This window comes from Vulpes vulpes, chromosome 10 (assembly GCF_048418805.1).
Source record: "Vulpes vulpes isolate BD-2025 chromosome 10, VulVul3, whole genome shotgun sequence".
NCBI lineage: Eukaryota > Metazoa > Chordata > Mammalia > Carnivora > Canidae > Vulpes > Vulpes vulpes.
Genome location: NC_132789.1, coordinates 56,279,962 through 56,295,804, shown reverse-complemented (window position 1 = coordinate 56,295,804; position 15,843 = coordinate 56,279,962). Strand labels below are relative to the sequence as shown.

Sequence of the window (15,843 nt, the reverse complement as noted above, 5' to 3'; positions counted from 1 at the left end):
CTCTGCCTCTCTCTGTGTGTCTCTCATGAATAAATAAGTAAAATCTTAAAAAAAAATACAATCTGAGAAAAATTAATGCAGATGTGTGCTGCCCGGGCTGCTTTACCGGAGCTGCCTGAAGGCCTCAGCCCCTCAGATGCAACATGGCCGCGCGCCTGTATAAGCAACATGGAGGCGCTGCCAGGCACGGACATGGCAACCACAGCTTCACGGCGCCCGGAAGACGCAGAGAGCGCCCCTAGAAAGTATTTCCGCCCTGCTGCCAATACCTCAGGTGGCTCTGCATTCTCCTCCCTAGCGGGCGGGAAACGGAAGGTGAGTGCCGGGCGAGCGCGTGGCCCCGGCCGTTTCCGGCGAGCCCGGGGGCGTCGGCGCGCGGCCGCTAGGGTTCCCGTGGCCGCCCCGGGAGGCGCTAGCCCACGCGCCGGATTCGAGGCGCCTTCGGCCGAGAGACGAGGATGTCGGACACGTGGAGCTCGATCCAGGCCCACAAGAAGCAGCTGGACTCGCTGCGGGAGAGGCTGCAGCGGAGGAGGAAGCAGGACTCGGGGCACCTGGGTGAGGCGCGGGGCGCGGGCCGGGGCGGGGGCGGGGGCGGGGGCCCGGAGCGAGAGAGCCCTCGGCCGCGGCGCTCCCGGAGGCCTTCATGCCCGCGGGGTCGCTGCGCGGGGGCGGCGCTCGGCCCCCGGGCCCCCAGGCCGCCGCGCGTCGCCTGTGCCGGGCCTCTCGCGCCCGCCCTCCGGAGCGGGAAGGTCCCCGTTGTCTTCTGCTGTGGCGCCTCGTTCTCCCCCGGGAGGGCGACGGCTTTCGGCGGCCGCCGCCTGGCCCCCGTGGGCGCTGTGAGGGGAGGACGGCTCGGGCCGCAGACCTGCCGGGGGCCTGGGGTCCCCGCGCTGCCCCGGCCGTTTGCATCCCGAGCAGAAACCTGAAAACGGATATTTATGGGTTTTGTTTTTAAAGATTTTATTCATTTATCTACGAGAGACACAGAGAGAGAGAGGCGGAGACGCGGGCAGAGGGAGAAGCAGGCTCCCTGTGGGGAGCTCGACGGGGGACTCCATCCCGCGACCCGGGGTCGCGACCTGGGCTGAAGGCAGATGCCCAACCGCTGGGCCACCAGGGCTGCCCTATGTTTTATGTTTTTATTATTATTATGACTTTTAAAAGATTGTATTTATTTATTCCTGAGAGACATACACACAGAGGCAGAGAGACACAGGCTCCACGCAGGCAGCCCAACGCGGGACTCGATCCCAGGACCCCGGGTCAGGCCCTGAGCCCAAGGCAGATGCTCTACCGCTGAGCCACCCCGGCGCCACAGTGTTTCTCCTGTTTTTAAACTTTTCCTGCCCTCCTTTTGCCGCCTGTCAGCCCTAAAACTTGAAGGAGCCTCAAAAGATTGTGCAGTTGCAGCCGCCTCTCTCCCAGCACAAGCTCTGGATCATTTAAGGCAAATCAACCAGAAGGCTGAGCAAGGAGAGTGAATCCCTGCCACCCTGTGGCAGTGTGTCCCGGGCTGTAGTAGAATGCAGTCCCCCGCTACATCGGGCCTTGCTCCCTCTCGGTGCATGTGCTTGCGTTGTGGCGGCTGAAAGTAGGTGTCTTGTCAGGACTCTGACATCATAATAGACAAACATGTCTTGAGGATTTGCAGTGTGGGCATATGTGTAGATAGACAAAGGTAGACACATCCTTCCTGCTCTCGGAGTCAGAATTTAGTTGGGGATCAAGGATTGATGCTTATAAAAATTCAGAGTGATGCTATGATAGTATGTAAAATGCTGACTGAATGAATCCACAATAACTGCAGACAGGGAAGGGAAAAATGTGTCTTTCGTGAATAAATAAATCTCCAAAAAACAAACAAAAAAGCCAAACTAAGGAAGGTCTCCCAATGATTTTTTTGTCCATGGTATTTGCAGTCATTAATGATCTGAATACATTCTATTTTATTTATTTATTTATTTATTTATTTATTTATTTATTTATTTATAGACTTGTTTATTTACTTATTTATGATAAACATAGAGAGAGAGAGGCAGAGACACAGGAGGAGGGAGAAGCAGGCTCCATGCAGAGAGCCCGACCTGGGACTCCATCCCGGGACTCCAGCAGGATGGCGCCCTGGGCTAAAGGCAGGCGCTAAACCGCTGAGCCACCCAGGGATCCCCTGATCTGAATACATTTTAGTTCATTTAATATCCTTCACTTTTCTCACTGAGCTTAATACATAATAGTAAACAGTTAAGTATCAGATTTCAATAATGCTATAAAATCAAGAGGTAGTATGGAAATTTTTATTTCCTGAGATAAAAGAATTGAATGACCTACATTTTTAGCAAGCCTTTGGTTATATCTTTTTTTTTTTCTTTTTAAAGATTATGTATTTATTCATGAGAGACAGAGAGAGGCAGAGACACAGGCAGAGGGAGAAGCAGGCTCCATGCAGGGAGCCCGACGCGGGACTTGATCCTGGGACTCCAAGATCATGTCCTGGGCCAAAGGCAGGCACCAAACCGCTGAGCCACCCAGGGATCCCCACCTTTGGTTATATCTTACATGAAATCTTGATTAATAAACCAGCAGAGTGTGTCTCATGTTTTCCTAAGAATCCTAATGCTCAAAGATACAGATTCTTTGGAGGGTGCCTGTGTGGCTCCGTAGGTTAAGCATCTGCCTTTGGCTCAGGGCAGGATCCCAGGACCTGAGCCGCACATCAGGCTCCCTGGTTTAGCAAGGAGTCAACTTCTTCCTCTGCCCAACCCCAGCTCATGCTCTTTCTGTGTCTCAAAGAAATAGATTCTTGGGAATAACCAAATTGATTAGAGGAAAGAACAGGGACCGCCCGGGTGGCTCAGCGGTTTAGCATCTCCTTTCTGCTCAGGTCATGGTCCCAGGGTCTGGGGTCATGCCCTGAGCTGAAGGCAGACGCTCAACTGCTGAGCCACTCAGGCGTCCTGATTTTATTTATTCTTAAGAGACACAGAGACATAAGCAGAGGGAGAAGCAGGTTCCCTGTGAGGAGCCTGATGCGGGACTCTCTTCCCAGGACCCAGGATCATGACCTGAGCCAAAGGCAGACAGACATTCAATCACTGAGCTACTCAGGTGCCCTAGTTTGACATTTTTAAAGTACAGCTTTTTTTTTTTTTTTCAATTGTGGCAAAATACACAAAAAACTTGCCATCTTAACCATTTTTAAGTGTCTAGTTCAGTAACTTAAAGTATATTCACATTGTTGCGCGACCAGTCTCCAGAACTTTTTCATGCAAAACTGAAATTCTGTACACATTAAACAATAACTCCCTATTTTCCCTTCCTGCATAGTCCCTGGCAACCATCGTCCCACTTTTTGTTTCAATGAGTTTGTCTACTCTATATATACCTCATATAAACAGAATCCTAATGTGTTTGTCTTTTTGTGGCTTGCTTATTTCACTTAGCATAATGTCTTCAAGATTCATCCTGTTGTATCATGTGTCAGAGTTTCTTCACTTTTTCAGGCCAAAGAAGATTCCATTTTATGCTTCTACCACATTTACAAAAAAGATTTTATTTATTTGAGAGAAATAGCAAAAGAAAGCACTAGCAGGAGGAGGGGCAGAGGGAGAGGGGGAAGCAGACTCCCTGCTGAGCAGGGACACCCATGCAGGGCTTGATTCCAGGACCCTGGGATCAGGACCTGAGCCAAGGTAGCAATTTAACCAACTGAGGCGGCGCCCCCCCCCCCCCTTGCCTCTGTATATTCTAAATTTTGTTTATCCATTTATCTGGCAGTGGACACGTGGGTGTATTCCAGCTTTTGACTATTGTAAATAATGCATCTATAAGCATCAGTGTACAAATCTCTTCAAGATCCAGCTTTGGGGTGCCTGGGTGGCTCAGTGGTTGAGTGTCCATCCTTGGCTGAGTGTTTGGCTCAGGGTGTGATCCTGGGGTCCTGGGATCGAGTTCTGCATCAGGCTCCCTGGAGGGAGCCTGCTTCTCCCTCTGCCTGTGTCTCTGCCTCTCTTTGCGTCTCTCATGAGTAAATAAATAAATCTTAAAAAAAAATCCAGCTTCAAATTTTTTGGATGTATATCCAGAAGTGAAATTGCTGGATCATATGGTAATTCTACTTTTGATTTTTAAAAAGATTTAACTGATTAATTTTAGAATGTGTATGAGTGGGTGTGGAGGGGAAGCTGGGGGTGGGCACGGGGAGGTGGTGCTGCAGAATCTCCAGCAGACTCCATGCTCACAGAGCCCAACATGGGGCTCGATGTCACAACCCTGGGATCATGACCTGATCTGAAACCAAGAGTCTGTCGTTTAACCAACTGAGCCACTCAGGTGCCCCCTATTTTCAGTTTTTTGAAGAATCAACATTTTTTTTTAAAGGATTTATTTATTTTAGAGGATGTGAGTGCACATGGGGATGGGGGGAGTGGTGGAGAGCCTGAAGCAGACTCCACACTAAGCACAGAGCCCCTTGTGAGGCTCTGTCTCATGCCTGAGACTGAGATGTGAGCTGAAACCAAGAATCAGATGCTTAACCCACTGTGCCATCTAGGTGCCCTCACCAAACTTTTCCATAGAGATAAATAAATACAGCTTTTTTTAAAGATTATTTATTTGAGAGAGAGAGAGAGAGAGCATAAGCAGGGAGAGGGACAGACTACTCGCTGAGCAGGAAGCCCAACATGGGGCTCGATCCCAGGACCCTGAGATCATGACCTGAGCCAAAGTCAGATGGTTAACTGACTGAACCACCCAGGTGCCCAAAGTACAGATTTTTCAGATGAAGATGATTACTGTGAATAAATTTTTATTTCATTTTAATTGAAACAAATAGAGTTGGCCAGGCTTAGAACATGGTAAATATGTGAACTGCTCAGTATGTTTCATCAATGGGACTGAAGATGTGCACATAGATGTTGATATTTTAGGAATAAGCACATTAGTAGACTGGCTATATATGTGTGTGTGTATACACTTACAGTATAATTAACATATAGTGTTATATTAATCGACTGTCCATATTTTTATGTTCTTGAGCTAATATTTTGTTTCTCTTCAGTGGAGCTTTTAACCAAAGAATAAGCTCTAGGAACACATGGGTGGCTCAGTGGTTGAGCATCAGCAGCCTCCGGCCCAGGGCGTGACCCCGGGGTCCTAGGATTGAGTCCCACATCAGGCTCCCTGCATGGAGCCTGCTTCTCCCTCTGCCTGTGTCTCTGCCTCTCTTTCTCTCTCTGTGTCTCTCATGAATAAATAAAATAAAATCTTAAAGAAAAATTATACATAAGTCAAAACATATGTAGGGGTACCTAGATGGCTCAATTGATCACGGGGTTTTAAGTTCGAGCCCCACATTGGGTGTAGAGATTACTTAAAATCTTTTAAAAAAAAGCTAAATTCATTTACTAAGTGGAGAAAGTGGAAACTGTATATGAAGAAGAAATGTTTATATGATTATATTCTTGATAGTAGAAGTAGGTTAATTATAAAGCACAATTTCAGTTCATTGACAATAAAATTGGAGCAAAATCACTACTTTTTCTCACTGAGATAATGTGCGATAGAGTGTTCAAAATCTAGATGAAAAAATGTCTATTTTGCAGGTGCCTGGATGGTTGGGTGGCTCAGTCAGTTAGGTGTCTGCCTTCATCTCAGGTCAGGAACCCAGGGTTCTGGGATGGAGCCCCATGTCAGGCTCCTTGCTCAGTAAGTACCTTCCTTCTCCCTTGGGTGCTCTTCCTCCTTGTGCTCTCTCTCTGTCTCTCTTAAATGAATTAATAAAATCTTTAAAATATATATTTAGTTTAGAAATAGTAAGTAACATTTGCATGAAAAGTTGGGTAGATAATTCAGATGGTAGGAAGGAAAACCAGAGTTTTAACATTTAACCAAAATTAGATATTATTTTTTTATTTTTTAAAGATGTTTTATTTATTTCATTTATTTTTATTTTTTAAAGATTTTATTTATTCATTCACGAGACACACAGAGAGGCAGAGATACAGGCAGAGGGAGAGGCAGGCTCCATGCAGGGAGCCCAGGGTCATGCCCTGTACCAGAGGCTGCTGATGCTCAACCACTCAGGTGCCCTACATATTATTATTTTATTTTATTTTATTATTATTATTTTTAATTTTTATTTATTTATGATAGGCACACAGTGAGAGAGAGAGGCAGAGACATAGGCAGAGGGAGAAGCAGGCTCCATGCACCAGGAGCCCGATGTGGGATTCGATCCGGGTCTCCAGGATCGCGCCCTGGGCCAAAGGCAGGCGCTAAACCGCTGCGCTACCCAGGGATCCCATATTATTATTTTAAATGTAAAAGCAGATGTAACAATAATAAGTAGATTCCTTTTTTTCTTTGAACTGTTAGATTCTGGGTTTCATTTCAAATAAACTTAATAGAGAAAATATTTATCAAAAAAGTAATGTGATATTACATATTTAAGCTAAGTACCTTAAGAACCATTATTGTGGCAGTAATGAAAAGTAACGTGGCAATGAATAAGTTATGTTCCCAAACAGAATTTAGGTTCAATTACATTTACGAGAGCACTTCTAAAGCACTGACTGAAATTTTGAAATCATGGAAAATGCTTTATTTTATTTACTTATTTTCAAGTAGGCTTCACACTGGGTGTGGAGCCCAATGTGGGGCTTGAACTCATGACTCTGAGAACAAGACCTGACCTGATAACTGAGTTGGATGCTTAACCGACTGAGCCACCCAGGGCCCCTTGACATTTTATTTATTTATTTATTTATTTATTTATTTATTAGATTTTATTTATTCATGAGAGACACAGAGAGAGAGGCAGAGACACAGGCAGAGGGAGAAGCAGGCTCCCTGCAGGGAGCCTGCAGCGGGACTCGATCCCCGGCCCCTGGGATCATGACCTGAGCCGAAGGCAGACACTCAACCACTGAGCCACCCAGGCATCCCCCCCTTGACATTTTAATCAGTGAGCGTGCTCTCATTTTCTTTTAAGTCACGTGGCAAAAAGCAAAATATGCAAAATCAAGATGTAAAAGATCTCCAAGGAAGACATACAAATGGCCAACAGGTATATGAAAAGTTCTTCAGCATCACTAATCAAGGAAATGCAAATAAAAACCATAATGAGATATCCCCTCATAATTGTTAAGACAGCTGTTATTAAATAAAAAAATCAAAAGATACATGTTGGCAAGGAGAAAAGGGAACCCTGATTCACTGTTGGTGGGAACTTAAATTGGTATAGACATTATGGAAAATAGTATGGTGGTTCCTCAAAAAAAACCAACAAAAAAAGAAGAACTACCATACATATTTTCCAGCAATCTCACTTCTAGGTATCCAAAGAAATTGAAATCCGGATCTCTAAGAGGTACCTACACCGGTGTTCATGGTGTTACAATAGGCAAGGTATGGAAACGACCTGTTTATCATTGGATGATTGGATAAAGAAAATGGAATATGCATACTGTGGAATATTATTCAGCCCTAAAACAAAGGAAGTCCTGCTGCTTGTGACAGTATGGGTGGACAAAGAGAACATTATGCTAAGTGAAATAAGTCAGATACAAAAAGACAAATATTACATAATCTCACTAGGTCATATTTGAGACAGAATCTAAAATAGTAAAGTCATAGTAGAATGCTGATTGCTAGGGGCTGGAGTGAGGGGAGTGGGGAGGTGATGGTCATAGGGTACAAAGCTTCATTTATGCAAGTTAAATAAGTTGTAGAGATCTACTTATACTATATTGTATACTTTAAATTTTATAAGATGGTAAGGGACACCTGGCTGGGTCAGCCTCAGAGCATGTTACTCTTGATCTTGGTGAGGGTTGTCAGTTCCACCCCAGTGTTAGGTGTAGAGATTAATTTTTAAAATTAAAAAATAATTAAACTAAAAAATTTTTTCTAAGACAAAAAAATCTTACATAGATCTTACATTAAATGATCTTAACACACACAAAAATAATAATAAAGACTGGAAGGAAACTCTGGGTGGGACCCCGGGATCACGCCCTGAGCCACCCAGGCATCCCTTTAGGTGTTCATTTATTTTCTTTTTTAAAGATTTTATATATTTACTCATGAGACACACAGAGAGAGGCAGAGACACAGGCAGAGGGAGAAGTAGGCCCCATGCAGGGAGCCCGATGTGGGACTTGATCCCAGGTCTCCAGGACCACATCCTGGGCCAAAGGCAGGTGCTAAACCGCTGAGCCACCCAGGGATCCCCAGGTGTTCATTTTTTTAAAAGATTTATTTAGAGAGGGTGCACTGGCGAGTGGAGGGAGGGGCAGAGGGAGAGAATCTTCTAGCAGACTCCCTGCTGAGCAAGTAGCCTGATGAGGGGACTCAATTTCAGGACCCATGAGATCTGGACCTGAGCCAAAACCAAGAGTTGGATACTTAACCAACTGAGCCACCCAGGTACCTTAAGCCTTTTTTAAAAAACAAAATAAAACTCATACTAATGGCAGCAACATATGTAAGATACTTGGCACAAAGTTTGAATATGAATTAAGTGGGAGGGGTAATGGATAATAATTTATGGCTTACCTAAAATATTAAAGATTACATAGCTGCCTAACAAATGACCATATCCTGAGTATTGACTTAAAACTTCTCTACATCTTCCTTTAGCCCCATTATATATATATATTTTAAAGATTTTATTTATTTATTCTTGAGAGAGAGAAGGAGAGACACAGGCAGAGGGAGAAGCAGGCTCCCCGCAGGGAGCCTGATGCTGGACTTGATCCCAGAACACCCGGATCATACCCTGAGCCAAAGGCAGACAGACGCCCAACTGCTGAGCCTCCCAGGCGTCCCTGAAATCCTGATTTTTTAAAGATTTTATTTATGTGAGAGAGAAAGAGGGCACAAACAGGGAAATGTCAGAGGAGAAGCAGGCTTCCGCTGAGGAGGGGGACCCATGTGGGGCTCAGTCCCAGGACCCCAGGATCATGACCTGAGCTGAAGGCAGACGCTTAACCGACTGAACCACTGAGGTGCCCCTAAAGATTTTATTTTTAAGTAATCTTTTAAGTAATCTCACCCAGCATGGGGCTTATATTCACAACCCCAAGATCAAGAATCGCATGCTCTCCCGACTGAGCCAACCAGATGCCCCCATCTGTATTTTAAGTAAACGATCATAGATACTAAGCTTCCTAAAAGGTAGTATTTTATCCTAATTTGAATTCTTAAGTCTTGTTAAGGTTGTGATGGCTACCTGGTTTATAAAGTAGTAGGGTAAGTGAGAAAAATGGTCAGGAAATCTCATTTGGTGACCAGGGTTTCCACAATGTTTTTTAAGATTTTTGTGTTTGTTAAAGGACGCAGTCTAGGGGCACCTGGCTGGCTCAGTCAGTAGTGTGTGAGCCTCTTGATCTCAGGCTTGTAAGTTGGGTGTAGAGATTACTTAAAAATCAAACCTTTACTTTTAAAGATTTTATGTATTTGACAGAGAGCACAAGTAGGCAGAGCAGCAGGCAAAGGGAGAGAAGCAGACTGCAGTTGAGCAGAGAGCCAGATTCAAGGCTTGATCCCAGGACTCTGGGACATGTGAGCCAAAGGCAGGTGCTTCACATACTTTCCCACCAAGTGCCCCTAAATTTGGGTTATTTCAGTTGTCATTTAGAGTGACTGAAGGGAGGTGGTATGGACGTTTATTTATTTTTTTAAAGATTTATTTATTTATTTATTTATTTATTTACGAGAGAGAGAGAGAGAGAGAGAGAGAGAGAGAGGCAGAGACACAGGAGGAGGGAGAAGCAGGCTCCATGCCAGGAGCCTGATGTGGGACTCGATCCCGGGACTCCAGGATCGCACCCTGGGTCAAAGGCAGGTGCCAAACTGCTGAGCCATCCAGGGATCCCCATGGACATTTAAATCTACCATGCTGCTAATTTCCTTTGAAACACAGCAGGCACAGGAATTAGGAAAATACCTCATACCCAATAGAGAAAAGGTAAGTGGTTGACAGAAAATCCAGGATTATCTCGGCAAAGCAGTGAATGCTTGTATATTGTATATGATTGAGGAAAGGTGATCTAGTGCTAAATTTGGCCAGATACTCTTTTTTTTTTTTTTTTGGCCAGATATTCTTTACATGAAATGAAAGTACGAGCTGGAGAACTGACTCCTAAGGAGCATATAGACCTACGGTGGTTGCCCTGTGTCATTTTCTTCACTTCTCTTCACTTCTAGATCTACGAAATCCAGAGGCAGCGCTGTCACCCAACTTTCGCAGTGATAGCCCAGTGCCTACTGTGCCCACGTCTGGGGGCCCTAAGCCCAGCACAGCTTCCGCAGTTCCTGAACTAGCTACAGACCCCGAGTTAGAGAAGAAATTGCTACACCACCTCTCTGATCTGGCCTTAACATTGCCCACTGATGCTGTGTCCATCCGTCTTGCCATCTCCACGGTAATAACCTGAAAAGACGGGGTTGGGAGATACTACTCCTTTGTTTCAGTTCATGGCCAGTGTCTTATTGCCTTCCCCTCCCCTCCTTCCCTAGCCAGATGCCCCTGCCACTCAAGATGGTGTGGAAAGCCTCCTACAGAAGTTTGCAGCTCAGGAGTTGATTGAGGTAAAACGAGGTCTCTTACAAGATGACGCGCATCCCACTCTTGTGACCTATGCTGATCATTCCAAGCTTTCTGCCATGATGGGCGCGGTGGCAGAAAAGAAGGGCCCTGGGGAGGTAGCAGGGACTATCACAGGGCAGAAGCGGCGTGCAGAGCAGGACTCAACCACAGTAGCTGCCTTTGCGAGCTCTTTGGCCTCTGGTCTGGCCTCTTCAGCATCAGAAACAGCCAAGGAGCCAACCAAGAAATCAAGGAAACATGCTGCCTCAGATGTTGATCTGGAGATAGAGAGCCTTCTGAACCAACAGTCTACTAAGGAACAACAGAGTAAGAAGGTAGGGGTAGATGGAAATGCTTGTATACATATGCTTTGGGTTTGTGTGTGTGTGTGTGTGTGTGTGTGTGTGTGTTTAAGATCTCTAAGTAATCTCCACACCCATTGTGGGGCTCAGACTTTCACAGCCCCAAGTGCAAGAGTTGCATGCTCTACCAACTGAGCCAACCAGGCAATCCTTACATATATACTTTTAATTACAGCTTTGGGAGGGATTTACCCCTAAGGACAAAGAGGAGTTCTTGCTGTAGGGTTGAAGGTTTAGAATAGTGGTTCTCAACTGGGGATAATATATATATATATATATATATATATATATATATATATATATATATATATACATTTTTTTTTTTAGATTTAATTATTTGTTCATGAGAGACATAGGCAGAGGAAGAAGCAGGCTCCTCATGGGTAGCCTGATGCGGGACTCGATCCTGGCAGCCTGGGATCGTGACCTGAGCCAAAGGCAGTTGCTCAACCACTGAGCCACCCAGGCATCCCTCCACTGGGGATAATTTTGCTCCCTTTCCTACCCCCAGAAAACGTTTGTCAATGTCTGGAGATACTGTGGTTGTCCTAACACAGGAGTGCTACAGGCATTTAGTGGGTAGAGGCAAGTGATGCTGCCAAGCGTCCTACAATCATAGAATAATCCCCATACAACAAAGAATTACTTCACCCCAAATGTCAATAATGCCAGTGTTGAGAAACTGATTTAGAGAATGTTTATCATTGGAAGAATCATTAGGTCAACAGAAGAGGGACACAAATATAGAAATAGGAGATGAATGGAGATGGATACTGGAAGGGAGTTACATGGACCATTAATTATGGAAACTGATGATTAAACAATGTGAATTGGCAGTTCACTGTGGTTCTGAATATAAATATTGGGCCTACGTGAATTCTTATCCATTTGCTACTTTTAGCTGTGTAAATATGAAGAAGTTAATTTAACTTCTCCTGAGCCTGAGTCTTCTCATCTGTAATGTGAGGACAACCAGAGTACCCTCCCTTACAGAACTGTTGCACAGACACAGCTAAACAGTACAGTACTTACTGTGTCTTGGTTATGTAAATAGAAGTGGTTTTGGTAGAAAGGATTGCTTTCCTGGGGAGGGAAGGTTAGCTTAATGCTTAGCAGTAGGAACCAAGCTGCTTATATTTTAATACCATCCCAAATGCAGATTTGTGAGAAAGGACTGAACCCGTGACCAATCTCTTCTCTTAGGGTTCCAGTTTTCCTTTTTTCTTCCTTCCCAGTTTTTCCATATCAGGTTAGCTCATTGACCACTTATAACATGACACTGTCACGTAGAATTTAGGGAGGTGGTTTAGGGCTCATTTTATCTGCAAACCCTTTTAAGCCTAAGACTTCTTATGTCACAGGTCAGTCAGGAGATCCTAGAGTTATTAAATACAACAACAGCCAAGGAACAGTCCATTGTTGAGAAGTTTCGCTCACGAGGTCGGGCCCAAGTACAAGAATTCTGTGACTATGGAACCAAAGAGGAGTGCATGAAAGCCAGCGATGCTGACAGGCCCTGCCGCAAGCTGCACTTCAGGTGTCTTGGGAGGGAGAGAGGTAGGGGGTGGGGCAGGGCTCCTGGAAGCAGTCATTCCTTTTTAGCACATTGCTTCCAGTCACTGGGGTTCTGTCTTTGATCCTATTATTAAATGGTTTTAATGATTTATCTTAGAAGGTGTACTTTCAGAAGTAGTGTTCTATGGGAGGAAATAGACTGCACTCCCAAACAGATGTTTTCTTTTTAATGTCCCTTTCTTGCAGTATTAAGGCATCTTTGTCTCTGAAGCCCTGTACAACTTAAGGTTCTCTGGAAGGAGGATGATCTTAGAAGAAATAGGAACCTGGGCTCTTAGATCAGCTCTAACCAAAAAGCCTTTCTTTCCTGTCCTAAGAAAGTTGTCTTTGCTTACAGAGGAATTAAATTCTTTAGTTAGTGTTATTTATGGATTTCCATGTCACTTGCCTCCTTTCTGTGAAAACTCTTGGAGCAAGCTCTAAAGATAAAATTAGGAGAGGATAAAAAAAAAAAGAAAAATTTTAAACAATTTAGAACTTGAACTATGGGATCTAACTCTGGAACACCGTCTTGATTTTCATTCTCCCTCCCTTAAATTCCCAGACGAATCATCAATAAACACACTGATGAGTCATTAGGTGACTGTTCTTTCCTTAACACATGTTTCCACATGGATACCTGCAAATATGTTCACTATGAAATTGATGCTTGCATGGATTCTGAGGCTCCTGGGAGCAAAGACCATACACCTAGCCAGGAGCTTGCCCTTACACAGAGTGTTGGAGGGGACTCCAATGCAGATCGACTCTTCCCTCCTCAGGTAACTGTCTGCTCAGAAAACTTACTTCAGCTTAGGGACTTCTGAGTAGGGCAGCCATACATGTAGGAAAGCAGGCATAATCATAATCACCTTTGCTGATTGGGAATGATGTGGGATATACATATTTACAAGGGAACAGGAAAATCAAACAGAAAAGAGGGACTGGGGCCATGAATCTTAGAGTCAAGGAAGGAAAGATGACCAAATACCACCTTATGCAGTGGATCTGTTGTGATATCCGCTACCTGGACGTCAGTATCTTGGGCAAGTTTGCAGTTGTGATGGCTGACCCACCCTGGGATATTCACATGGAGCTGCCCTACGGGACCCTGACAGATGATGAGATGCGCAGGCTCAACATACCAGTACTGCAGGATGATGGCTTTCTCTTCCTCTGGGTCACAGGCAGGTAATGCAGTTCAAAGATATGTAGGTATGGGCAGATATAGTACAGAGTAGGTACTGGGTGGGGATAAAATCCTGGGTTTTCCTAGCCCTGCTATTATTTTTGCTACTGAGACCTAATGCCTGTTTATAACACAAATGATACCTAAATTCTATTTACCATTTTTTTCCTTGTGAAAGGTAAGGCCATTGAGAATAGACACTATGTTTCCTTTTTTTTTTTTTTTTTTAGACACTATGTTTCCATTCTTAGATTCATCCTGTTGCCCTAATGGTGTCTTGCATGTAAATGTTCATGGAATGTCTACTGAAAACACTTCAGTATTTTGAAGGGATTAAAAAATATGGATATGCAAGTAGCTGTTTAACCCTTTTCTTTTTAGGGCCATGGAGTTGGGCAGAGAATGTCTGAATCTCTGGGGGTAAGTAGTGATTGTTGTGTTGCTTTCTTTTGATGGAAATAAAAAGAGAATTGCTGTAGTTGAGATGTGTTCTCTTCTCCCAGAGTATTCCCTTTGAGTCCTTGCCTCGTAGAGTAAATGGTACTACCCCTAAACTGTGAAAGCCTGATTAAAGCTCTAGCTCTCTTTCTTATGTCCCACAGTTATGAACGGGTAGATGAAATTATTTGGGTGAAGACAAATCAACTGCAGCGTATCATTCGGACAGGCCGTACAGGTCACTGGTTGAACCATGGGAAGGAACACTGCTTGGTGAGCAGCAACAGGGCCCAGTTCAATAGGTTGAGCAGAAAGAGGAATTGTTGGACATCTTATTGAGAAAAAGTTCAAATGCTGGGGTTCCATAAGGTAATCTGTTCTCTGTGGTGAGCAGGTTGGTGTCAAAGGAAATCCCCAAGGCTTCAACCAGGGTCTGGACTGCGATGTGATCGTAGCTGAGGTATGTGCTTCCCCAGGCATCCAAACCTTCTGCATTACTCAAGTCAGGTGTGTTTCGGGTTCTCTCATTTGATCATAAACATAAATGGAAAGGGCTAGAATTGCAGTCTTTGGTAACTTAAAAGTTAACTAGAGCCTTGCTCTCCTAGGTTCGTTCTACCAGTCATAAACCAGATGAAATCTATGGCATGATTGAGAGACTGTCCCCTGGCACTCGCAAGATTGAGTTATTTGGACGACCACACAATGTGCAGCCCAACTGGTAGGCAACCAGAAGACACACTAGCCCTCGTTTATGGTTGAGAATGGATGTTAGACGCATTATAGTCTAAAAACAGGCTTCAGAGGATTCATAAGCCATCCAAGCTTGTATTTAAACTGTTCTATGGGGTTCTGCAACGTAACACTGGAGACCCAACAGGTTTTAAGACTCAAACCTCTGCTCTCTAGGGTCTCTACTAAGGGTCTTCGTCAGTTATTCTATGGGATGTATTGAATCTGCTCCCTGGTGGTTAAGAATCCACTTATCCTGTCAACAGTTTTAGTATCTTTCATCCTGTTAGTAGAGCTTTGAAAGACCTGCTGCTAGCATTTTATTTATCCAAAAATATACTGACTGGCAGCAACTTTGTGAAGTACGCCTGGTTAGTTGTCTGTTACCCTTGAGTAATACAGATCCAGCCTGTTTTAACATCAAAATCTGTGCCCAATTCCTAACCAGTCATACGACCAAATACTATTCTAATGTTAAGGTCTTAAAAAAATTGGCATGAATATCTGATGAGAGGATAGGCAGGCTTAATAAAAGGTATGTATCTTTTAACAATATTAAGCCTTTTAATTCTAGGATTTTTTGGTTTACCCCTTTATTCTTGCTTCAGGATCACCCTTGGAAACCAACTGGATGGGATCCACCTACTAGACCCAGATGTGGTTGCTCGGTTCAAGCAAAGGTATCCAGATGGTATCATCTCTAAACCTAAAAATCTATAGAAGCACTTCCTTACATGGCTCTGCAGGCTGCATCTGAAGAGTACTATTTGTACAATAGTTTTTTTCCCCTTATTTAAATAAAAGTTTGTATCATAGTTGGGATTTCAAGGTCAAAATCTGGCTCTGCCACTTAACAGTGTGTGATCTTGTGTAACTTATCTCTCAGTAGGATTTCTTATATGTAAGTTGGGAATACTATCTACCTCATTGGGTTGTAAGGGTTCAAATTTAATGAGTGGACACAAAGCATTAAAATG

General features: G+C 44.1%; 1 protein-coding gene across 1 annotated transcript; it reads left to right on the top strand.

Moving 5' to 3' along the window:
* The first annotated feature begins 234 nt into the window (after positions 1-234).
* On the top strand, positions 235-15,702 carry METTL3 (methyltransferase 3, N6-adenosine-methyltransferase complex catalytic subunit). The gene is made up of 11 exons (XM_025992121.2): positions 235-558; positions 10,210-10,427; positions 10,522-10,926; positions 12,315-12,490; positions 13,073-13,289; positions 13,511-13,698; positions 14,078-14,116; positions 14,299-14,407; positions 14,529-14,594; positions 14,743-14,855; positions 15,475-15,702. Exons 1-11 carry the CDS (start codon positions 459-461, stop codon positions 15,584-15,586), a joined length of 1,743 nt encoding a protein of 580 aa, XP_025847906.1. The 5' UTR covers positions 235-458; the 3' UTR covers positions 15,587-15,702.
* The last annotated feature ends 141 nt before the right edge of the window (positions 15,703-15,843 follow it).